The following is a 25,244-nucleotide window of genomic DNA, read 5'->3' on the forward strand; positions in this document are numbered from 1 at the left end:
ACTCTCTAAATAGATAGATATATATATATATAGAGAGAGAGAGAGAGGGGTACATTTATTTAAGTTGGAGGAAGATGAGGTGATACTTAAAAAAGTAAAAATTTATCCGTATCAAGTGTTGATACATAACATGTATTTGAATATATATATATATATATCTTAAATTGTGTGTATTTCTCTTTATTATATTACTTGACTATGATAACCTTCACTGATTTGATATAAATACTTTGTGCGCATACGTTTTACCCACAGAAAATAAAAATGATATAAGGTATGGAGGAAAACATTTTCAAGTAAACGTTTTTCAATTTCTATTCCTAAATAGAATTAGAAAATACAAAGTTTACAAATGGTATTTTACATTGATTGTATCGTCCCGCCTCTATCCATCGCCCACCTCACCACCCTTACATTAACCCCGCCTTTTATTGTATTTATCTATATTATTTATAAATATGTAAAAAAACATTTACTTCCGGTCCCTCCATCTTATTATCATCCTTCTTCTTCAGTCCCAAAAAGAATATCACCTTATTATATTTAAAAATAACAAAAAATTATATCTACACAATTATCTAAAAATTATTTTAGACCACAAATTACAAAAATCTTCATTTTTTTCTTAAACGTCATATATATCAAATCAAATAATACCATATAAAATAAAATTTAAAAAGTACTAAAAAATATTTTTCTCCGTATCGAACATCCGGACAATAATTTATTAATTGCAGGATATAATACAGAGACAAATAGTACAGTGGTCATATTTGCTGACTCAGCCTCTCATGATATGTCCTTCACAATATTTACTATCAGTCCTATTGTTATTATTTTGGTCAATGTACAACCAATCAATATTTAGGTACTGTTCCTATTAAAAACCATGTTTTTTTCCCTATTGATTTTAACTAGTAGATATAATAACTACTACTGCTGATCTGTTGGATATGTTATGTATCCAAAAATTCCATTTCAAAAATTTGTACATTATTATAATTAAGGTGTTTCAATTCGAATTCCATTTTTTTCTTAAAAGATAACGAAATTAGAGGTATGAAAGGTTAATTTATGTTGAATGCTCTTTAATCTACGTCAAGTTGTAGTTTACTTACATAAAATATTGGTCCGGTGAACTTATTGGTTAATAGTTGATGCTAGGTAAGAGTTTTCAAGAGGACAAAGAAAAGGAGATATATTGGTGCATATAGTATAGTATTTATTTCATTTTTTCTTTAAATAATGGAATCGAAGATTTGAAAGACTGATTTATGTTGAATGTGTTTTAATCTATGGACAATTCGTTAAGTTAGTAAATTCATGGTAGATAGATATTGAATTATTTTTGTAATTTATTTTACATACGATGTTGATCTGATGGAACTTATCGGTTGATGTTGCGAGTTAAGACGATAGTAATTGGGAGTTTAAGAAGCCAAAGAAAAGAAGAGATATTGTTTTTTTTTTTTTTTTTAAAGAAGAGATATTGTTGCAGTTCAATATATATTTATTTCATTTTTTCTTTAAATAATAAAATTGAAGATAATGGAAGGTTGATTTTGAGTTAGATGCTCATTTCAATGTTGGTCCGATGAAACTTATTGGTTGATAGTCATGACACTACTTGTTCAACTTTATATAAGTTTAAGTATCTATTTATATACATCAAAACTTGAAGGATATATATAAATTGTCGGGTGATGATAACTTAAAAAGGACATATGTAGTATATCATTATTTAAATATGGGGAACTTATGCATATAGCCATTCAAAAATAGCTTAATTACGCTTCATAGTTATAATTTGTTAATTATGATTCGTAGCTATAGGAGAGTGGCGAGCGAGATTAGGAGAGGGAGGAGAGAGCCGAGAGAGAGGGAAGAGAGTGGAAGAGAGGTGAATTGTATATGTATATCAGTTAGATAACTGGTACACATATGTATTATATATATATATGGCAAGCGAGATTGGGAGAGCCATGAGAGAGGCAGGCGAGATTGGGAGAGGGAGAAGAGAGGCAAGCGAGATTGGGAGAGTGAGAAGAGAGGCGAGCGAGAGAGGGCAATAATTTGTATAATTCACATCTCGGTAATATAATTCGCGGGCACGTTTGTACAATTCGCGTGTTTTTGTATAATTGAGTAATATAAAGTCTGGAATTATACAAATATGATAAACTCGAAATAACGAATTGATACAAACATAAACATATCAACTTTATATAGTTATACAAATTATATTATACAAATTACATTATATAAATTATATTATACAAAATCCAAAAACTACACGTTTATACAAACTTTATAAAGTTATACACAAAAAGATTGAATGCATATGGTGATAAAACTGAAAAACCAAAGGAAATCATCGTCATATACAAATACTAACCATCGTATACAAATATAAATCAAACGAAGAATTGTTAGTTGCGAATTATACAAACGTGGCGAATTATACAAATGTGGCTAATTATACAAACTCGAAGTCAGCCCACGTAATTAATGGTTAATGTTAGTCGTGACAAACTATAACTATAGTGACTAATTAAGTAATATAAGTTTGCTTAACCGCATAATTTTCCATTTAAATATTTCTTTATTACTCACAATAACATATTAGTTAAATTAACAATTTACACTATGTGTCCAATTAAATATGGTTAAAAAAGCATATGCAAAATCTTGATTGGGCAATAAAGATTGGACAAGTCACTTTCTTATCTTTGTGTCTCCCCTATAATGGGCTGTATATGGTCCTAATGGGCCTGCCATCACATGGCCCAATAGTATTTGCCACCAAATTTGGAAAGTAGATATTTCCCATTTAGAAGCTAAGGTATACTTACTAAATTATGCTACTGCCCTAATAATTATATAATATAGTAATTATTATAATTCATTTGGTTTTCATAATATAGTTATGATAGGATTTATCATGTCATATTTGGTTACACAAATATAATTTATTTGGTTTTTATAGTATGATTATAGTTAGTGGCGGACCCAGAATTTTCACGAAGTGGGTTTAAGATATAAAAAATAAAACAAAAATGTGGCAATAGGGATTCAAACTCAGGTTGGCTGGGAAAATTGAACTCTCTTCACCACTCAGCCAGGGTGACACTTGTGTTAGTGGGGTCAAAAGTTAGTATATACATATAAATTTTTAAACCTGATAAAATATACATATATACAATGTTATTTTTCAACGAAGTGAGTTCATATCTTGACCCACTGTAGGTCCACCCCTGAATATAGTGAATTTCCATTTTACCCTTGAGAATTGTTTATTAGAGTATTAGTGCTTCTTTATTTTTTTTGTAATTTATCTACTAATGTAATATTATTTTTTTTGTAATTTATCTACTAATGTAATATTTTTCCTTATACAAAATGTCCACGAATCTACAATTTTTTTTATCTTTTCGAAAGTCTAGACCATTTTTATGAAGAATATTTATATTAATTTCTATATTATATTGATCAAGGTAATTACTTAGCTAGTAGCTAAACTATGTTATAACACCCAATTACATCCACATTTTACAATTTAATGTGACCATTCAAACATGTCCTAAATCTTTTAATAAAATAAATTTTATAATTTAGATCTTTCCTTTGTTTCTAAGCAAAGGGATTTATTTGACAAAACAAATATTCGGCCCATTTCCCTAACAACCTTTCCAAGAACAATTATTAATTATGAAATACCTTTTTACTTTATTGATCATTATAATTATTTTAATTATGATTACTTGTAGATTCGGTGACTTTTAGTTTTTTAAATAAGAAGCAAAAGGTGTAAAAATAAATTGTAATTATGAATCTGATGAAAAGTTTGATTCTAGTTCAAGATGAACATTGTCAATGTGTTTTAACACATGTAAGTTGGTCGGAAAGTGATTTTTTAGTAGGAGGTGAGTGAGTAACGCGCAAGAATTTGGGGCTGGGGGGCTGGGGGGCTGGGGGGGGGGGATAATCGAAAACGGATGCTAATATCCTGTGGCTATGTTGAGGAGCAAAACGAGAATTATCCAAGAGAGTTTGCGTCTAATTAGTTAATTAGTTGGTAAAATAATAGCTTATCAAGACGATTATCAGTAGCTGCTGATCCTAAATGATGAGAAATCATACTGTAATTTGAGACATAAAAATACAATTTCTTGGTTATTATATAAAAAATATGAATTAGTGACATATACATTCCATAACTAAATACTAAAGTTCAACATTAATCTTATTTAGGGATAGATCAACGATGAATTGTCATAAAATTTTATTAGCTATGCACAACATAATTTGGCGAAGAAGTTCATAGCAAATTCTAATTATTATTTGTTTAGTATTTTAGTTCAAGATAATTAAAACAATAAGTGAAAATTTATGGTCATGTACCAATCATTGAGCTAGGGTTGATAAATGAAAACAAAAACAAAAAGAAAGAAAAAGGGAAATTGTAATTTTAGATGCAGACGCACCGACAAGAAAAAAATTAAATTATTAGTCAAATATTACACATACAAGTTGGACCATACATAAGAAAAATGGTCTAATAAAATTTTATTAATTAATATTCCATGTTTTTTTTTTCTCGATATGCAGTTGTTTTATATCTTGTTATTTTGTTAATTGTCATATTTTCTCTTGATTCGATTAATATTCATTTTCAGCCGACAGTCTGTTAGAAACAAAGAATAAGATAATGTTTGCATTTATCTTACCCTTTCTAGACTTCATTTATGAAATTACACGGANAGAATTTTAATATTTTTTTAAAATAATAAACTACAAACTAAATATTTTAGTAAAAGAGATGCATACACCAAATTTAAAGTACATTGCCAACCAAAAGGGGTGAAAAAAATATATTCATACACCTTGTTAACAATATTTTAGAGTAGTACTTTTTAAAATTCACTTTAAATACTTATTAGGTTGTTGTCCTTTCAAGGATCTTTGATAGAGCATTTATTTGATTAAGTTCTTTTTTTAAATATACATGATACTTTTCATCTCTATGATTTAGAAAATTAAATTCAAAGTAGATATTAAAATAGTTAGTTTAGCCACTAAAGATTACAGTGAAATGGTGAATATCTTTTTAGATCTCGAGTTCAAATATTAAATCTAAAATCATCTTAAGTAGAGTGTTTTACTCTTTATTATAAGACTTTTAGATATAAATATAAATTAATTAGACTCCGTACAAATACTAAACACGAAAACCAAAAAAAAAAAAGTTCTTTAGTTTGAATATGATAGTTTCCTAATGCATTACTGGCATAATTTCATGCATTTCAATTATTCACCTATATACATTAATAATAGAAATAGAAAAACGTCTTTGATTAAATTTGTTATATATGTTAGGTGTGATAATTTATTGGGAGATTGTATTTTTAATTTGTTGATTCTAAATACTGAAATAGGTTCATTTGGTGAAAAGGAGTTTGTTGCCTTGTGGGGTGGGATTGAGCTTCCAACATTTCATCAGACATTTTGAATTTGAGTTATACAAATAGTTCTTTTTTATATGGGAAAATATTTTTTTTATTTGTTTGATTATCATACTATTTCTTATTATTATTGTTCTTTTCTCGATTATTTTCAGTATGACTTTTTTGTTATTGTGTTTTTCTTTAAAATTTTGTATTGACATATACGTTATTTGAGTCTAGAGTTAATTGAAAATAACATTTCTACCTATAGAAGATAGAAATATATAAGGTCAACATACACACCATCTTTCCTAGATCAATTTACTCGTGAAATTATACTAGATATATTGTTATAATTATTCAACCATGCCATTTAATAAATTTTATGTGGTAGGAATTTGAACTAATCGAATCAATAAAATACCAAACTACCAAAAAATTATAAAAAAAAGAGTCAACCACCACGTTATTTGAGTGACCTAGCTTTAATAACGTTTTACCATATTTCTTTAGCAATAAGACAAAAATGCGCATAGCTAACAAATTAAAGTCATGTTATCGAAGATCACTTTAATTAACTTTATAAAATAATAAAAAATATATACTATTAATGCACAAAAAATAATTTATTTTAAGAAATTGCTAGTATATATCTACCCATTATGCGAAACTAAAAATAAGAAAGAGGTTCAATTGAATTTCCTTCATTATATATATAATATTCTTACATTAATTATAATTATTTATTAAAATTTTAATTCCGTCTCTAATTATACACTAGGTATCTATCAATCCCTACAGACTTTCCATTGATTATTTAATGATACAATATTCTAGAATTTTGTATCATGTAGGGGTCTAGAATTTGGACTTTCCAAGTGTTTGAATGGAGAAACAATAGGGGCCCAAATGTCGTAATCATTTCTCTAGGGCTATTATTATTATTATTATTATTATTATTATTATTATTATTATTATTATCATAAATATAAATATGGAAGAAAAGTCTAATATTGAAACTCCTATGGTCACATATAATATCTATCAATATTTAAACCAATAAAAACCCCTAGAAGATTCTTGGTGTTGGAGGATGGAGATGAGAATGACATTTTTTTTGGAATTTATGTAGGAAAAAAAAAGAGTTAATTTCAAAAAATATTTTTTCTCGAGAAAATAAGTTTTTTTTATGGATTAGAAAAATAATTTTTGTAACAAAAAGAAAAAAAATAAGTATCATAAATAAAATTGTCTACTTCCTATCCTTAGTCATCCGACCTTCCAACTAAGTATATCATAAATGATATTTTACGTTGATTGTCTACTTCCTATCACTAGTCATCTAGACTTTCAGCTAAGTATTTTGTCATGCACGATGTGAATGTGTAAGTATTTTTTTACGCTATCATATCATTTTAAATGTAACTATCTATAATAAGTGCAATTGATTACTAAATAATAAAAGCTATTATTAACAAATAAAAAAAGCCAAACAACCTTTTATAACATATTAAAATTCACTTAGTACATATATAGGGATTGGTTTTATTTTTCATTATAATGGTAATTTTAATTATATAATTTATTTTACAAAAAAATGAAAGGTAAAATATCGAAAATCTTTGTAGAATCATATTATTTTATTCAAAATTTTAGTTAATCATAGGAGATTTTCTCATGTAATTAATTAAATCCTTTTATGATTAAGGGACATAATATAATATGCTAATAAATGAAACTAGTGAAAAAATAACATGGGTTAAGCATACCTGCCATGTGGGGTACATCTTCCATTATTGCCCTAACCAAACTAAAACCACTTCCTACTCTATTCTTTACTTTTTCTTACATAATAATAATAATAATAATAATAATAATAATAATAATTAGCTACAAATTTCGTTAGTAATTTATTAGTATTAATAACTTTTAATAATTCATCGTTTCAATAAAAGCAAAATATTCTATTCCATCAACGTCATATTAGTTGTCATGTTTCACTTTTTAAAAAGATGATTTGACTAAATTTTAAAGCTAAATTGAACTAGATATACTCAGTATTTACAATTAACATATAAAAACTATATGAAAGTCATGAAAATATTTTTTAAAAATATTTGTTGGTCAAAATTTACCTAATTTGACTCTTGAAAAATAAAAATAAAAAACGAAAAAGATAAGTTGTTTTTTAGTTCAATTTAAACTTTGATAGATATAATTATTCACTATCTGTCATGGTGGAAATAGTCAAATAAAGTGCCCATAAGTTAATCAACTACCGACACATAAGTGCCTAGTATAGAAGTGATTATCACTAACTATAGTATTTCCTATTTAAAGGCAGAAGCCAAATTTTCACTAAAATAATTAAAAATATTAAAATGAAAATACTGAAAAATGAAAGAATTCATTATCTACTATATATATATATACATAGAATATAATTTTAACCTACGTAAACAATATCATTTTCCCCAAAAAAAAAATATTCATTCGAATTCCTCAATTCTATCTGGCTTCATCCATATTCTATTCATTCGAATTCCTCAGCTCTATCTGGCTCCATCCCTAATCTATTTATTCGAATCCCTCAGTTCTATCCAACTCCGTCACTATTCTTACTTACTATTAAATGATATAATAATGTTTAGGTTTGAAAAAAATAATATAGAAAAAGTAAAGGTGAGGTGTGCCAATCAAATCCAGCACATGCAAACAAAGAGTATATAGTCAGCAATCAACAACTAGCTAGCTATAGCCACCAAACAAATCAAATCAATATCATGAATTTCAACAAATTCTTCTCCTAACTTCACACATCACACACTTATCTCTTTTCCCTTCTTTCATACTATTAATATCACACCTTTTTTTCCCTCCTTCATTCTCTCTTTCCTTCTCAAATAATCACAAGGAATTCATTTCTAGTTTCAGTTCTTAGCCATGGGTGGTGATCACAAAGAAAAGGTATTAACTTAGCCATCATTTCAATTTATGTGTTTTACTTTATTTTTATTAGTCCGTCTAGAAAGTATTACCTTTTTTATATTTGATGTACGTGGTTGTTCAATTTCGATAGTTCAAAGGTAAAATTGACTATTTTCCCCTTGTTTTTTCGAAATCGATTGTTAGTGGGAAGAGAATATTTGAGGTACTTGATTTGTATAGAGGGTATTTTTGAACTACTTAACTAACAATATAAGGATATTCTTGTTTCAAAAATGAAACAAAGGGCAAAGTTATTTTATTTCGAATCTTTAGGGGTATTTTTTTTTGTACTAATTCTTATTGAAGAGTATTTTTATCTTAGTATTCTAATTAGGTGATTTTATATAGCAATATAAATATTTATGATTTTATTTAAATCACAAAATTTAAGAATTTATCTTTTCTTGTCAAAACTCTGTATCTAGTTAAATATCATCTAGATAAGTTCGAACGGAGATGTATAACACAACAATTTCAAGTTTTAAACATTTTTTTTTTACCAATAATGAAATAATCACCTTACAATATTTTTTTTTAAATTTTTCAACAGACCACTATAATGGTGCTAAAGGTTGATCTTCAGTGTCCCTGCTGCTTCAAGAAGGCCAAGAAAATTCTCTGCAAAATGCCTCGTGAGTCACCTTTACATAGAACGTTGCCTGTCTTATTTTCAAGATTATAATTTCAAAGAATTACTTATAGATATCTTTTGGAGTGATGTGATAATGTTATTTTTTTTTTTTTTGTATTTGATGTTAAAATGATTTGAATTGCAGAGGTTCGAGATCAGAAGTATGATGAGAAGGCCAATACTATCACCATCCTTGTAGTCTGTTGTAGTCCTGAAAGGATTCGCGACAAATTATGTTGTAAAGGAGGAAAAGCAATCAAGAGCATTGAGATCAAAGAGCCCGCAAAGCCCAAGGAGCCCGAAAAACCCAAAGGGGGTGATAAGCCCAAAGAGCCCGAGAAGTCCAAAGAACCAGAGAAGAAACCTAAGGTTGTCACTTTTGAAACGCCCAAGGAAAAAGCAAAGGAGCCCGAAAAGCCCAAAGACAAAACGAAAGATTCTGATAAGCCCAAAGGACAAGAAAAACCCACTGTAATCGATAAGCCCAAGGACAAACCAAAAGATCCGGAAAAGCCCAAGGACGGTCCTACATCTGCAGCAATGGTGGCAACCCCATGGATATCTGAACCAATGATGATGATGCCACCAGTTCACGGATACCCGCAGGCAATGCCTGGTTGTGGCTGTGGGCAATGCCATTATACCGGTGGCCCGTGTTATCAGTATTACGGAACACCTGTACCCCCACAGCCTGCTCCATACTACGGTAACTACTCGTATGGATATGGGCCCGGCCCGGCCCCATCTAGCTATGGAAAGGGTTATTATGGGAACAATGATTACTATAATGAAGAAAATGGTCAAGGATGCACAATTATGTAATGTGACTCAAATCATTGTGGGATACTTAAATGGGCCTACTTAGTACTTCTTTATTGGGCTTATAAAAGAGCCCAGAACAAAGTTTTGGGCTCCATATGGATGTCTATTTTCTATATTATTACTCTGTATTCATTAATAATAGTACCAAATTCGATGTATACAAGGTATATAGTTTTATTTTAATGATAAAAAGTGCATAAAGAATAATAAGTAGGTGACCAGATGGATGGTGAACTGTCTTATTATATAGTAGTAATTGATTATACAATTTGATTAAAGAAAAGCACTTCATTATATAATCATTGCCCTTTTTAAAATAATACTTTGTGGTATAATATTATATCTTTGATTATTTATTTATTTTCCACTTATTTTCTCAATACATGTACCTATGTTGTTTCTATCGCCGTTTTTACTCGTTAGTCTATGATTTATTCTGTTAGTGGTGGAATTCAAGAATTTTGACGGTGGATCGAATTTGAAAAATGTAAGCTAGTACTTGATCGATGGTGCGAGTAAGATTTTACTCCTAAGTTTGTCGAGTTTCTTTATTTTTCTATAAATATTAAATTTAACTCATAATTTGTAATTATAATAAATTTATTATAAATATAATTAAAATTTTCACTTCGTTTCTATTTTATCGTACTATGAAAAGATCAACCTTAGTGTGGATAATGCTATTTTTTTTTGTGTCCCTCCTCTTTAGCACCGACATTGAATTGACCTTTGAATTTTCATGTTCTCATTAGGTATAATATTCAGGCCTCTGACTTTGGTTGGGCTAATTATTAAAGTATAATATATATATATTATATATATATATATATATATATATTTATTTATTTATATTACTTGATTCTTGTTGATATGATGACTGATGCATCCCTTAAGAAGCCTTTAATTAGATGAAGTCGTTCGGATGATAAACATCTCTCACTTCCAACATTAAGATTATGAGTTCGAGTCCTGAAGGGAGCTAAAGAAGGGACGAGGAGAGCCTACGAAGGGTGTATATTACTAAATTAACCTTAATGTTATTTAATACTAAGGGTAATATGAAAAAAAAAACCTTTTTTTGATTTGTTAAAATCATGAACAAATAAATTGAATCATCTATTTTTATATAAGGAACAAGTAAAATGAAACGAATCAATGTTAGAAACATTAAAAATTAAACTCATTAAATTAAATCTGGTATCTGACTCAGCCTCCAAGGGTTGTCAATTAACACCCCTTCGATGGAATTGTGTATAGATAGGTAAAAAGAAAGAAATAAATCTTTTATGTACATATACTAACTTATTCATATGTTTACTTTTTTATATTTGACATTTAATTCACTTTAGTGAAAATTCTGATTCTGTCACTGCCTTAAGCATGCCTTTGAATAGCAGAAGTGCCTCTTGATGAGCTCTTTATTCCATTTCCATATAATAATATACTTCATTCTTTCTTGTTCTTGAAATTAAAATATGCATGGTTGCACAATTTTTTATTTACTTAAAGTTGCTCTTAATTAAAGGTGGTCTGCACGTTTGAATATTATTTTATCACTATGTCATCACTATAAATATAGATAGTCCTTTGTAAATTAATAACTCATAATTTTTTTCCGTTCAATTTTCATGCAATTAATCATGGGAAATTGTATTGATACATTATTACTATCTCCATCTTTGAATAATCAAGAAAAGGATTTATCCAATGATCAAAAATTGATTAGATGTGATGAAAAAGAGATGCAATATTATGTTATTCAACAAGTAATTCATCAACAATGTTTATCTAATGACAAGAATGATAATTGCAAGAATAGTCAAAGAATCAAGATTGTGCTATCAAAGCAACAATTGGAAGTTCTTGTGAATAATGTTAAAGAGCTTCAATTTGGACAAATCCCAATTGATCAATCTTTGAGAGTAAGTGAATCTTGTAAAAGATGGAAGCCTTCTTTAGATACTATTCCGGAATTGTAACAACAACTACGTATCAGGAGTTTCTTCATCTCTAGGGCTGAAATCCGAAACCTCTGGTTATAGTGGAGGGATCTGATCCATCCCATCACGTACCTTGGTGGTATGAACTTGTTGGAATGCTAAAATTTCCAATCCAAGGTTGTCTAGACACATATTTGACCATGGTCAACCCTAATATTTCCAAATTTTACTAGTTTTGGGCGTAAAGTTGTTATAAAAAGAAGATGCGATTCAATATAGGTGCAAAGTTGACTAGTTGTGTTTCTTGATTTCTTCACATTATATTTTGGAAAGGGAGAAATCCATAAATGGAACATTCCTATGTAAATATGTCTCTCTAACGATTTATGTAACAACTTACAAAATGATCATCTAGACACCTTCAAAATTTGTATGATACGTCAACTCTGGTATCCACGAGAAACAGTGGGGACGAGTTGAGGTGTCTAGATGTGCATTTTTAAAGTTGAAGTATTTAGTTGTCAGTTGAGGACAAAGTCTATCCCATCTATGTATTATGCTTTTTTTTTATTGTGCGTCTTGTCAACGTGTTTGAAATAAAAATATATATTCACAAAGTTAAATGTTCGCGTCTCTTTGAAAGAAGGCTCATCTTTAGTTGTGCAACTTCTTGTAGAAATTGCAAGGTAAGACTGCATACAATAGACCCTTGTGGTCCGACCCTTCCCCAAACCCTGCACATAGCGAAAGCTTAGTGCACTGAGCTGGGGCACAAGTGTCAACCTTAATATAATGACATAATTGTATATGTTAAGGTGTTGAGGGTTAAGAGTTCATCTGAATCTAAAGCCGAGAATAACTATAAAAATAAGAAGCAAAACAAAAGAATTATTACATTCCAGTTGTGACAGAGTTAATCACTCACTTTACACATCACAAATTAATTGAATCTTTATTCCTTTGATCAATTACTATTCATTCTTTGTATGTATATACAAGAAATACAAGAATCAGACGGATGAAAACCAAGAGAGTAGCTTCACTTTTTTGTTCCATTACATGAATCTTCAAGATTCATAGTGTCCCACGCATAGCAGGAGCTTAGTGCACCGAGCTGCCCTTTTTTTTACGTGAATCTTCAAGATGTTCTCATGATCCTAATTCAAATATAGACCATCTTCAAAATTAGTATGGTCTAATGATAGTGTACAAAAAGGTTATGTTGCTCGGATCCTTCAAAGATGTTGCTGAGCCCTTGTCAGATCTTCCGAATATGTTAAATGTTTGGATGATCTGAAATACTTTTTGGAGAATCCGAGCAACATAGCAAAAAAGATGATAAAAGATACACTGACCTTGTTGCTTCACTTTTCGTTTTCTTGCTTCAACTTCTATAGCTTTCGACAACATCTCAATCTTCTTTGTTAGCATCTGTAAACATCAAACAGATTGAAAAAAATGATAAAAAGAAGACGATAAACGTGTGTAAGGATTTCTGTTTTATGGTAATACTTCACCTTAATCTCTTCATCTTTAGTGCTCAAAGCTGACTCTTTTGTCTCACAAAATTTCCTCAAGCAGATAACTTCTTTCTGTAGCTTGTCATACAAAAAACCAGATACTATATCATCGTTATCGCTCTGGCTGCATCCATTAGTCTTATTTTCATCCTGATCACCTCCTCGGTTCTTGATCTTATGCGTGTCTATGGATTCTTTGTAGTTTATATCCACAATAGAGTTCTCCTTCATTTCTGCATTTTCCTTTCCAACAGTATTGCCAATGATCTTATTTCGAGAAGTCCATAAACTCTTTTTTACCAAGCTATTTCCAAGATAGTGTTTAGTCTTTTGAGGTTTTGTCGATCCATTAGGATTGAATGCTTGCTTCAAACCTTCTTCGAGTGTTTTGAGCCTCAGTTTTAGCTTATCCTATAGCAAAAAAAATTTACCGGATGAGTAGAAAACAGATTAAGTTAGGTCCAAGGATCGCGTAGTGTATGACAATTGAAAAGCTCACCTTGAGTTGTGCTTCTGCCTTCGCTGTTCTCTCTGATATGTTTAATTTGTCTCTTAATCGTTGCATCTCTGCCTATAAACACATAGGTAAAAAAGTATCTCAGTAAGTCTAACTGATAAGTTATGATCAGAAATACTTATTTAGTAGGCGTTTGGACATAGAAATTTGGTAAAAAGAGTTTTTTGAAGTTGAAGTTCTGTTTGGACATTCATTTCACTTGAAAACAGGTTGAAGTTTTGTGAGTGGAAAATGTTTGAAAAATTGGTCTATGTCCAAACGTCTCCTTAAGTCGCGCAATATCTTGCTTTAGTAACCTGCAACAGCCTTCTTTCTTCTAGCCATTGTTTTACAGGCATAACTTTGTCATTTTCATCTTTCCACTCATTTGCCACGACAGTTGCTACTCGGTTTGCTGAAACCTTTACTCTTGATAGTTCCCTTTCCAATGTCCTCTTTTCCTCCTACATGATTCGGAAAAATTAACCTCAGGCCTTACTGATCTATAAGATAGTCGTACGTCTAGTAGCATTATTAAATATGTGTCTAGATGTGTTTTTAATTACTTGTAACTCAGAAATACGTCGTTTGTAGTCACGAAGTGTATTAGCTGCTGCTCCTCCAGCAAGAATTGCCTCCTCAAGCTCTAAAATAGTTTGGCTAAGCTTTTCCACCTCAAGAATCTTTTGACGGTTCGTCTTATCAAGTATTTTGTTCTCCTCCTGCATTGAAAGGAATGCCGTAGCCAGAATTTTCACTGGGGGGATTCAAGATATAAAGAAGGAAACACACGAAAAAGCTAAGGGAGTCCACCGACTAATGTAATTTTCTGGTTGAAACTCCTACCTGGAAGATTTCAATCTGTCTTCTTAGCTCAAAGTTCTGATTTTGAATCTCTTCTACTATTAATGCTCGTTCTAAAGCACTTTTTAGAATCCGTTCTGCTTCAAGCAACGCGGCTTCTTTAGACCTCGTGTGTCTTTCCAATGACCTTGTATCCTCCTGTAATGCTGCAATCTAAAGAATTTGCCAAAGAAAACAAGTTAATACTTGCCAAAGCACTTGGAATGAGTTCTTTTTATCTTTTTTTAAGTACCTCATTCTTGTACATCTTAATCTCTGCCTCGAGGGGAGCAATAATGGACTCAAAAGGAGGAGAATCATCGTCTTTCTGATCTGCGTATACTCTTCTAAGAGTTGCTTCAGCAGCATATTGTGCAGCCAGTGCTTCTTTCTTCTCGTTAACAAGACGTTTGATATCAAGATTCTGCATTTTGACGCGCCCTTTTTGAGTAAAGAAGTGGTTGATTTTGAATAGCATTACATTTTACACGAACAATGAAATGCCATACCTTTTGTTCAACTACATTTTCGCCAATTTTCAGCTTTCCTTCCAATCTTTGAAATTCATTTCCGAGCTGTGAAAAATAGGAATTTCATTATCAAACAATATAATAGCTAAACTATAACAAGCAAATGTATGCAAAATAGCAAATCCAATTGAGTTGAGAGTACCTCTTCAAGAACCTTGTCTTTGAGGACTTCAGATGCTTTCAGAGCCTTAATTTCACTTACCGCTGCTCCAAGTTCTCGATCCTTCTCTGATGAAATTCACATCAAGATTTGAATGTCAACAGCTAAATATCGCGCTTATATCCATACGTAGCATGTTACAAGCATGCACATATATACGTCGAAGCTTCAGAAAAGCCAGTTACCAAATAATTGATATACTACATCCCAAAATCAGGACTTAAGCTAGTCTTTAAGCCAAAAAACTATCTAATGTTTATACAAAAATGCAAGGTTATCTAATCAACAACAACAACTACGTCTCAATCTCAAACAAGTTGAGGTCGGTCATTTAAGCTCATATCATATCATCATCATACCTAATCGCTAAGATCATTTCGGTGATAGCCTAACAAGGACTACCTGAATTTTATCAGCAGATTTTTATTTGGCCTATTTTAACACAAGCTGGACAGACAGAATCAGAACAAACTTAGAATATACTCAATTCTTGAATTCTTAAATTTTCAGTTGTTTTGCTCTGATGATTGAAAGTTCCACCAACCTCTGTTGCTCGGACTATTCAAAACTAACTCCAAGTACATGTCAGATTCTTCAAAAGTATAGTGCATCTTTTGAGGACTTGACATGTATACAACAACATTTTTGGAGAGTCCGAACAACATAGCTACTAATAGAAAGCTTGTCCCTTTGTTTGACAAGAATCATCAAAAAGAGATCAAACATGTTTCCACATATCTAAATTTGAAAGCTTTTTGGTAAACAGGATGATGTAAAGCTTGTTTTTAACATCTTAAACAGAGTTGTTTAACTCCTCAAGCAACTATTGTTATTGATCATATGTCCAAATCAATCCAATTATGAAAGTAATAATAATATAAAAAAAAATCATCAATTCAACATGTTAGATATTGAGAAAAGACAAAAAAGGGACACTTTGGTCCACCAAGCTCCCGCTATGCATGGGGTTTAAGGAAAGGCCGGACCACAATATGTCTATGTAAGTAGTCTTACCTTGCATTTTTACCAGATGCCGTCTTCGCAACTTGAACCTGTAACTTCCTGATCACATGGCGTCAACTTTTTACTATCCACTTCATATGAAGCATGAAGGGGAGCCTTGGCGCAAAGGTAAAAAATTACCGACATGTGATCAGGTGGTCACAGGTTCAAGCCGCGGAAACAACATCTTGTGAAAAAAGGCAAGGTAAGGCTATGTACACAAGACTTGATGTGGTCCGGTCCATCCCCGTACCTTAGCCTAGCGGAAGCTTAGTGCACCAGGACAAATACACAAGAAGCACAATTTAAGAAAGTGAAAACTAAAAATTAGTTTTTTAACCTTTGAGTTGGTTCTGCAAATTATTGAGTTCCAAGATAACAGGATCAGGATGAACATGAAAAAGTTCCTCACCACAAACTTCATAAAAGCCAGACATATTTTTTTCTATGACTTTCAAACTATAGTACAATTCTTGAAACTTAAAAGGTACTAAAGAAAGAAATAAGATGTGTATAAGACTTCGTAATTGTAGCTAGCTATTTGAAGTGTCCATTTATACATATATAAAGAAAACAAATTGAGTTGAATTAAGAGAATGGACTTCCCCTCTTGTTAAGCAAACCTTAGCAAAAAAACAAATCAAAACCAACTTAGTTATTTTTAATATTATCTTTTATAAGTTTTTAGTGAAATACTATTGTAGAGCCTGACGTAACTGATAAATTTGTTGTCATGTGACCAGGAGGTCATGCGTTCAAATCGTGGAAATAACCTTTCGCAGAAATATAAAATACGATTGCATACAATACAAATTTGTAGTTTAACTTTTTTTTAATCACACGTATACGAAAGCTTAGTGCACCGGATCGACGGCTTTATCTTTTGAAAGACTACAATATAATATTTCAATTCCTCATTCTTTTTCCTAGTTTAACTACTCAACTTTGAAAAAGATAGTAATGATTATAAGGAACAATATCTCTATATGCTTCACACACTTTTTTTATGCTTATTTAATTTGTATGGTTTAGCTGTAACATATTCTTGAAATTTGTTTTTAGTGGAACAGAATTAAAAAAGAAACAATTAAAAAAATGGACCACAACAAATAATAGTAAAAAAATTAGTGAATTTAAAATTAAACAAGACAAAATGCTAGGGAATAAAGGCTAAGTTGTCCTACACTTATCTGGACTTTAACTTTTGAAGCTTTCCTTAAGCAGAAAAGGGGTGTTAGGTAATCAAGTTTCATTTTATTATACTAATAATAAAGCTCTTTTTATTTTTCTATTTTGCCCCCTTTTTTTTTTCTTTTAGGGAAAGAAATTCTTATATAAAAAAAAATTGGTTTAATTATATGATGTTTGGAATCTGTTAGCCCAACTAATTCAGATTGGCAGGTTCATTTAAGTGGGAAATGCCCTCTACTAAAAGTTTCTTCATTTACGAGCTTAAATCACCATTTAATAGTCGAAATCCACATGTCCGATTAATTCATATTTACATGTCGTAGGACTCATTTAAAGACGAAACTGCTCTTTACATAAATTTCTTCATGCCAAGGAATCGAACTCATTGGGCCGCCTAATTCATACAGCACCACTTAAGGTTCATTTAAGTGGAAAACATTCTCTAACAAGACATATTTTCATTCCCAAGGCTCGAATCCACCATATGGCCGGTACCCTGAACCCATTGGCCCAATTAATCCATGTCAAGTAGGGCCCATTTAAGGGGAAATGCTTTCGACCAAAAATTTCTCCATTTTTGATGCTCGAACTTAAAACTTCTGATCAAGAAATGAAGGAATCTCATCCAGATGTAATAATAATAAAAAAGAGATTAAGATGTATAACTCTAATATAATTAGCTATGAGAAAATTAACTTAGGGAATTGATGTGATATTTTCCAAACATAATCTCTAAATATTGATGGAAAGCTCCTTCCACTTTAGATTAAGAGGAAATTAAATTGCTTGAGCGTTAAACACTCCTTAAAATCTTGAAATCATTGATAAAATTCAAAGAAAATGAGATGTTGATGAAAAATAATTGAAAAAGGGGATTTAAACTAAGTTTGCTTTAAAGTACATAAACAAACTTTGTTGCTTTTAAGTATGAATGACTAAATATAATTGAAGATAAGAGCAAAGAATTTTTTTTTAACCATATGCTAATACTTCTCAAGTTTGATATTATATATAAAGCTTCTGATAGTTGGATGACACTTGGCAAATGGAATTATTCAAGTTGTACATGATCAAATGTTTTGGCGAGGAAAACAAAATAAGTAAAACAATATATTTAGTGTGATCACACAAGTAACATCTTGATAAAATAGAGAGTATACATATTTTATTTTTGCCTTGTGAAGATAAAGTGACTGTTTTCGAAAAATCTTCAGCTCTATTAACGCATATTAAAGTAGTTTGAAAAGAAAAAAAAGTGCTAACACAAAAAAATGATAAAAATTTATGTACACATAATATTTACATCAAATTAATATATTTTACTATATTTATATAATAAATTATATTAAAACGTATGCTAAATTAATTATAGTTAGGTGATACGAGACTATGCTATAGATAGAGGCGGAGCTACAATATTAAGTTTGGGTTCAAATGAATTTAATAGCTCTTGCTTAGACCTTTAATATATTTGTATTCGGAGATTTATTAAAGAGAAAAGGGCTTGATATATCCCTCAACTTTGTCATTTAGAGCTGATATATTCCTCGTTATGAAAGTGACTCATATATACCCTCACCCTTACACAAATGGATCACATAAACCCCTACCGTTACAAAAGGTGCTCACGTATACCCTTCATCTAATAGAAGTGAAAAAATTAGTTTTAAATTTATATTTTTTACTTTTAATTTTTTAAAAAATCTTGTTGGGGTATATATGATCCTTCTACCAAAGTTCAAGGTATATTTAATCTTTTTATATCATAAATTGTTTTTTGACTTCTTTGATTTTCATCATATGATCATTTTTAGTGTAAAAAATAATTTAAAACTAATTTTTTTTTTGGCTATATTATAATTTTAAAACTATTTTTTTCTGGATTTGTAAAAAAATTGGGGTATCTATAATAAAATTTACAAGAAAAATAGTGAAACATAAAGAAATTTGACCATCAAAATAATAAATTTAAATTAGTCGTTGAAACAAAAAAGTCAAAAAAAAAAAAACTTGTGAGGAGGATCAAATATACCTCATATGGATTATATATATATTTTTAAAAATAATTAAAAAATTAAACTAAAATTAAAATTTTCACTTCCGTTAGAGGAAAATGGTATATGTGAGTCGTTTGTATAACAATAGGGGTATATATAAACCATTTTCATAACGAAGAATATATCAACTCTAAATGACAAAATTGAGGGTATAACAAACCCTTTCTCCTTTATTAAATATTACTTATGGCTAAAACAAATTATTATACATTTAAATTTCATTTAAATTTTGGCTCCGCACAGAAGGCATATGTCATGGTTTGGTGTAAATACAAAGCACACATATATGTTTACCTAGAATAAATTAATGTGATCCTAATGTTCAAACCAATAATTGATTCAAATACTTAAATGAAAAAAAAAAATAGCAATAAGATTACAAATATTCAAACAAGTCCTGATTGGCAAATGATTTTTCTTTTCTACATTAATTACTTAATGAAATTACAATATTTTATAGTTCTAAAAGTGATATGATCAAATTAGTAGGGTTTCTTTGCTACATTTATGTAATGAAATTCCCAGTTGTAAAGTTTCTATAATTTTTATTTAATAATATCTCTTGATAATTAGCTTTAAGTAGGTAAATTATGATAAGGAATTTGTTCTAATAATTTCCTAATAATTTCTTCCTTCTTTTTTCTCTTTTTGTTTTTTATATTACGTATATATCACTCCATTATTGATGCCTTAAGTACTTTTTTCTTGTTTAATTAGGAGTCCATTATATTAATTAACCTCCGTTGACATATAAATCAAACTTCTTATATGGATAAGAGCAAATTAATTAAGAAAGAACGAAAGTGTGACGTTTTTGACAGAGGGTGGACCGATTAGGACATGTCATAGAGAAGGATCAATAAACTTTTAGGTTGACAAGTTTTCGAAGAAGATCAGATGTACATAATATCTTGGCTTATCTCACGTCGAAATGATTTTTTTTTAAAATTAAGTTTTTATAAGGCTAATACAACTTCACACACTTTTAAACTCGAAGATGTTCAAGGGACAAATTACCGAACCAAATCGATAAATTAAATTTATGTTTTGGTTGTCATAATTTTTTTTTCGAAACTTGTGATGTTTAATATGTATGTCATAACGTTCGCATAACTATTAAAATTTATTATGAGGGATAAAAATGAGAAGTTTAAGTTAAATTAATTTCAAATTTAGAAAAGAAATAATTTTCTAGAATGGTTTGAAATTAATATAATTGTTTGGATGGTTGTTACCCGTTTAGTTGTATTGTATTGTTAATTTAAATGCAATATTTTTTTGATTGTTACTTAAATTTTATTGTATCGTATCATTTAAATTCATAGTTAGGTAACAACGAAAAGACTCATTTTATGTAACGACCTATTTGGTGTGGTCGCGTCGTTATACATTGATATTTTCTTCTCATTTTGTCTTTATTGATTATTTGATAATCATATTTGATCTTTTATCCTACCTTTTCATTGTAGCTCTTTCCTGTATCTTAACTTTTCTTGTAGATTTATCATTCAAATTATGGATGTGTGACATTATATAACGACAAAGATCGATACAATCTATCCAAACACTGTATTCATTAAAATACTACAATACGATACGATACAATATAACACCATACTATAGATTATGAAACAATATGTAACAACCATGCATCCATTCAGAAATGTCTAGTAAATAATCATTTTATTGTTTGCTTAAGTGATATGCCTTATATACGACTAGGAGTTCAGTCCTTGGTAATAAAATATAATAATAATAATCAAAAACTAACTAAAATAATTTCGATTCAGTTTAATTTTTGTAATTTTGAATCGATTTATTTGGAAGCAATTATTAATATTTACATTATAGTAAATTGTCTATATCAGTAAAAAATACATATCCTTTCTTTGAACTCCGATTAACACGAGATACTTTGTGAATCTGACAAGCTATTTTTTCCCTTCATATTTGACCTGTTACAAACCACTAAGATTTGATAATGATAGAATTTAATGATGATTTTGTTGATAATTAATGTAGTTGAATATGTGCACTAATGAGAAGGATTAAATCTTTATCAATGGACTAATAACACAACATTAAGGGCAATTGTCTTGGTAGTAGGTATTGATGTGTATTTTTGCTTAAGATCTCTCACCAAAACCTCCAAATTAAGACTTAATTTTGCAGATGTAGCTATCACTTTAATTTCTTTCTTCATTATCATTTTATTTCCCCCCTCTATTATTACTTTAATTTCCCCCCTTCAAATAATAAATTTTTGGAGTTAATGACAAAAACACATTTGATTAATTATCACGTTTCGTGAGTTTTATATCTCAAATAGATATTGTTTTTCTTTTTTAAATCTAAACTATCACTTTCTTTGTATTAAAACATAGCTCGACGCTGAGTTGTGTCAAGGTAATTAGCCCCTCTCTTTAACTAAAGATTCAATTCAGGAACGCTTTGTTAGGGTTTTGCCCTGATTTTCTTATCTTATTTGAAGTTTATTTTTTCCTAAAAGAAAAGACAAAATATTACCATAAATGTTTTTACTTTTTTCCAAAAGGAAAATATAATTTTCTTCCATATTTGGTTTATTCTTTCCTTAGAAGGAAAGTTTGGAGATCTATAAATTGATGATCCATATTCTCAATACACAACACAAGAGCATCCACAATGTAGTCATTTAGAGAGTCTTGTTTATGGGGAAATTTTCTCCTAAACATCTTTATTTTTTTCAAAATTAGTTTTTAATATATAGGCTAATTGGGCAAATCATATAATAATATTTTGATTTTTAGTATAAGTTTTTGTCATCTGATTCATCAACCATATGATTTGCAAATTATAAACTTACGCATGACGCCCTAATAACTTCCGAACCCAACACGCTTGATATTGATCGAATTGAATCTTCCAGTTTTTTATATCAGTGCGTTGGACCCTTAAGATACTCGATACACTCCCTCTAGTTCCTAGGTTCTTTTAAAGGAAAATTACATGGTTAAGCAAATATATACTACTTAATTAGTCATCATCATAGCTATAGTTTTAGTTAACTACCACTCGCGACCAATATTCAGTGATAATTACGTGGGTTGGGGTTTCGAATGTGTATAATTCGCACTTTTGTATGATTCAGAATCTATATAATATAATTTTGGTATAATTGTTTAAAGTTCAGATGTTTGTGTTTGTATAAATTTGTGATTTCGAGTTTATACAAAAAATAGCTCAAATATACAAACATACTTGCGAATTATACAAACAAGCAGCTTAAACTGTAGCTACATCCTGTAAATATGCAAACTATAACTATGAAACATAATTAAGTTTATTATAGTGAGTATTTGTGAAAATTTCTATTTTAAAATAATATTGTCTTATTTCATTCATTGATTTCTCCAATTCATTTCTCTTTTCCTCAAATAATAATTGTGTTCATAGTCAAATATCAAGAGAATTTACTATGTACATTTTTTCTATATATAGAGAACCTGGAAAAAATTTTTATTGGTTCAATCTCATATCCACAATTATGCCTTTCTTAGAAAAAGTGAATGTAATATTTCAGAGGTGTCCAGATTTATACTTTCTTAAATATGTCTAAGATTCATTCTGTGAACTTTTAATAAGTTTTTATTATTTCATGTAACATACTTTGTTATTTTACTTAAACTTTATTTTTGAATTTTTCTTCTATTAAAAATATAAAGAAAATATTTGTTAACTAAGAAAAAAGAATGAGTTTGATATACATCATACATAATATATTACATATTATATATCATATATTATATATCATATATATATACTATATTAAAAACATAAATGTCCTTAATAATGTTTGATCATAGGCATATTTATATGCCTAAGTTGTCAATATTGGCCCATGAATTGATTAGATTTAAGAATGATCTTTAGTTATTAGCTTGATTTTTGGTGTAACTTGTGATGATTGTGCACTTACCCACATGATTAGTTGTTTCAGGAACTCTCAAAGGAATTGGAGTTGAAATGAAGGAAGAAGGAACAAAGACGTGCAAGAAAATGACCAAGGCAAAAATCAACAATGCCTGGTGTACTGTTGGGCGCGCCGCGCCGCGCCAAGACTTGAAGGACAGAGTCTTGTTTGTGGTGTGCTAAGAGGCGCGACGTGCCACTACTGGAATGACTGGAACGCTTCTCAGGCGCGCTGAGAGAGGCATCGCACCAAAGAGTAAACTTCAGAGGCCTTTCTCAGGCGCTCTGCTAGGCGCGCTGCGCCAAGGGGAAAAAGCCTGCAGCAAGTGCTAAACGCGATGGGCGGCGCGAAGCCCCACGAAATTTTTGACTTTTCAACAAAAACATTAGTTAAATAGGATTCCTAATTGTAATAGACTTTGGCTCTAATTTTCCTACTATTATAAATAGACCCTTAGGGCTCCATTGTTAGGGTTCACCTTTTATTGGGTGTGCAAGAGCAAGTATTCACGTTTGTAGTAGGTTTTGATCTTTTAACTCTTCTATTTTCCGAAAATCGCATGAACAATTGTATTTTGTGGTTTTCTAATAGCATGAGTGACTAAACACCTTAGTTATGGGCTGTAGCTACGAATGAATTGTTGATTATTAAAGGCTTGTTGAATTAATTCTTGGTTGTCATTATAAGTTACTTCTATATTCTTGTTTTAGTATTTTATGATTGATCACCATAAGATAAATATATTGTCTAAACTCAAATCGGGAGAGGAGAGGTTAGATAGACCAGAGAATATAGAGAGCTTGATCGACCCATTAAGTTGAGGTGATTTGTGTTCAAGAGTTACACCCGGACGAACAACTCGCTTGGTTACCAAACATGATGAAATATAAATGCTTGCCAGTTAGTCTATTTATCCCCGCTCAACGATGTAGTTAGATAGATAATTGGGGTAGGCGACTAGAGGTGTGAACCCGACTCATACAATTAACCCTGTAAATCAGTAACTTCACGACTTAAATTAGTGTTAAACCAATAATATGATACATGAGATTCATTGCATGCTGCAACCATCAGAATTGTCTTTTACTTGCTTGAAACATCATCTTAAAGTCGTTCACATTTAGTTACGTTTATTTAGTTCATAATTAGTAGTAGTTAACAATCCATCACCATTTCTAAAATGGTTACTTCTATTTTATTTGTGGAGTTAAGTGTTGGATATAAGTTAATCATAAGTCCCTTGGGAACGATAACTCGTTTCTTTAAGAATCTATATTACTTGAGCGACCATGTACACTTGCGTGCATATTAGGGAGCAACAAGTTTTTGGCGCCGCTGCCGAGGACTTAGAAATTGATTTATACTCGATCTTCTTAAGTCTACAATTAAAATATTCAGGTATTAATTACTTGATCTTAGCTTGTTTATTGCAGGCATTTGATTTTCAGGTCTGGCTCGGAAAGGAGAACTTGTCGAACTTTACAACGAACCCGAACGAGTTCTACGACAGCGCATAAAAATGAATCGAGGACAAGGAGAATTGGGGTTAAGTATTCCGGAAAACATTGATGATAATAAACAAGACAACATGAATAACTCGGAAAATGTATATAACTAAGGGAACTTGAATAACCAAGGAGTACCCCCTGTCGTACCCGCAAGACCAGT

At 30.3% G+C, this 25,244-nt stretch overlaps 2 protein-coding genes across 2 annotated transcripts; one reads left to right on the plus strand and one right to left on the minus strand.

The window, feature by feature from the left end:
• Positions 1-8,120: 8,120 nt before the first annotated feature.
• On the plus strand, positions 8,121-10,179 carry LOC125856509 (uncharacterized). The gene is made up of 3 exons (XM_049536070.1): positions 8,121-8,411; positions 8,983-9,064; positions 9,209-10,179. Exons 1-3 carry the CDS (start codon positions 8,388-8,390, stop codon positions 9,883-9,885), a joined length of 783 nt encoding a protein of 260 aa, XP_049392027.1. The 5' UTR covers positions 8,121-8,387; the 3' UTR covers positions 9,886-10,179.
• Positions 10,180-12,711: 2,532 nt separating this feature from the next.
• On the minus strand, positions 12,712-16,889 carry LOC125855362 (microtubule-associated protein 70-5-like). Its single transcript, XM_049535080.1, has 11 exons — positions 16,717-16,889; positions 15,357-15,442; positions 15,194-15,259; positions 14,938-15,108; positions 14,688-14,858; positions 14,408-14,563; positions 14,159-14,305; positions 13,845-13,916; positions 13,343-13,756; positions 13,181-13,256; positions 12,712-12,982 (listed from the first exon to the last, which is right to left on the minus strand). The coding sequence occupies exons 1-11, from the start codon at positions 16,811-16,813 to the stop codon at positions 12,975-12,977; spliced, it is 1,464 nt and encodes a 487-aa protein (XP_049391037.1). The 5' UTR covers positions 16,814-16,889; the 3' UTR covers positions 12,712-12,974.
• Between the last annotated feature and the right edge of the window lie 8,355 nt (positions 16,890-25,244).

This window comes from Solanum stenotomum, chromosome 2 (assembly GCF_019186545.1).
Source record: "Solanum stenotomum isolate F172 chromosome 2, ASM1918654v1, whole genome shotgun sequence".
Taxonomy (NCBI): Eukaryota; Viridiplantae; Streptophyta; class Magnoliopsida; order Solanales; family Solanaceae; genus Solanum; species Solanum stenotomum.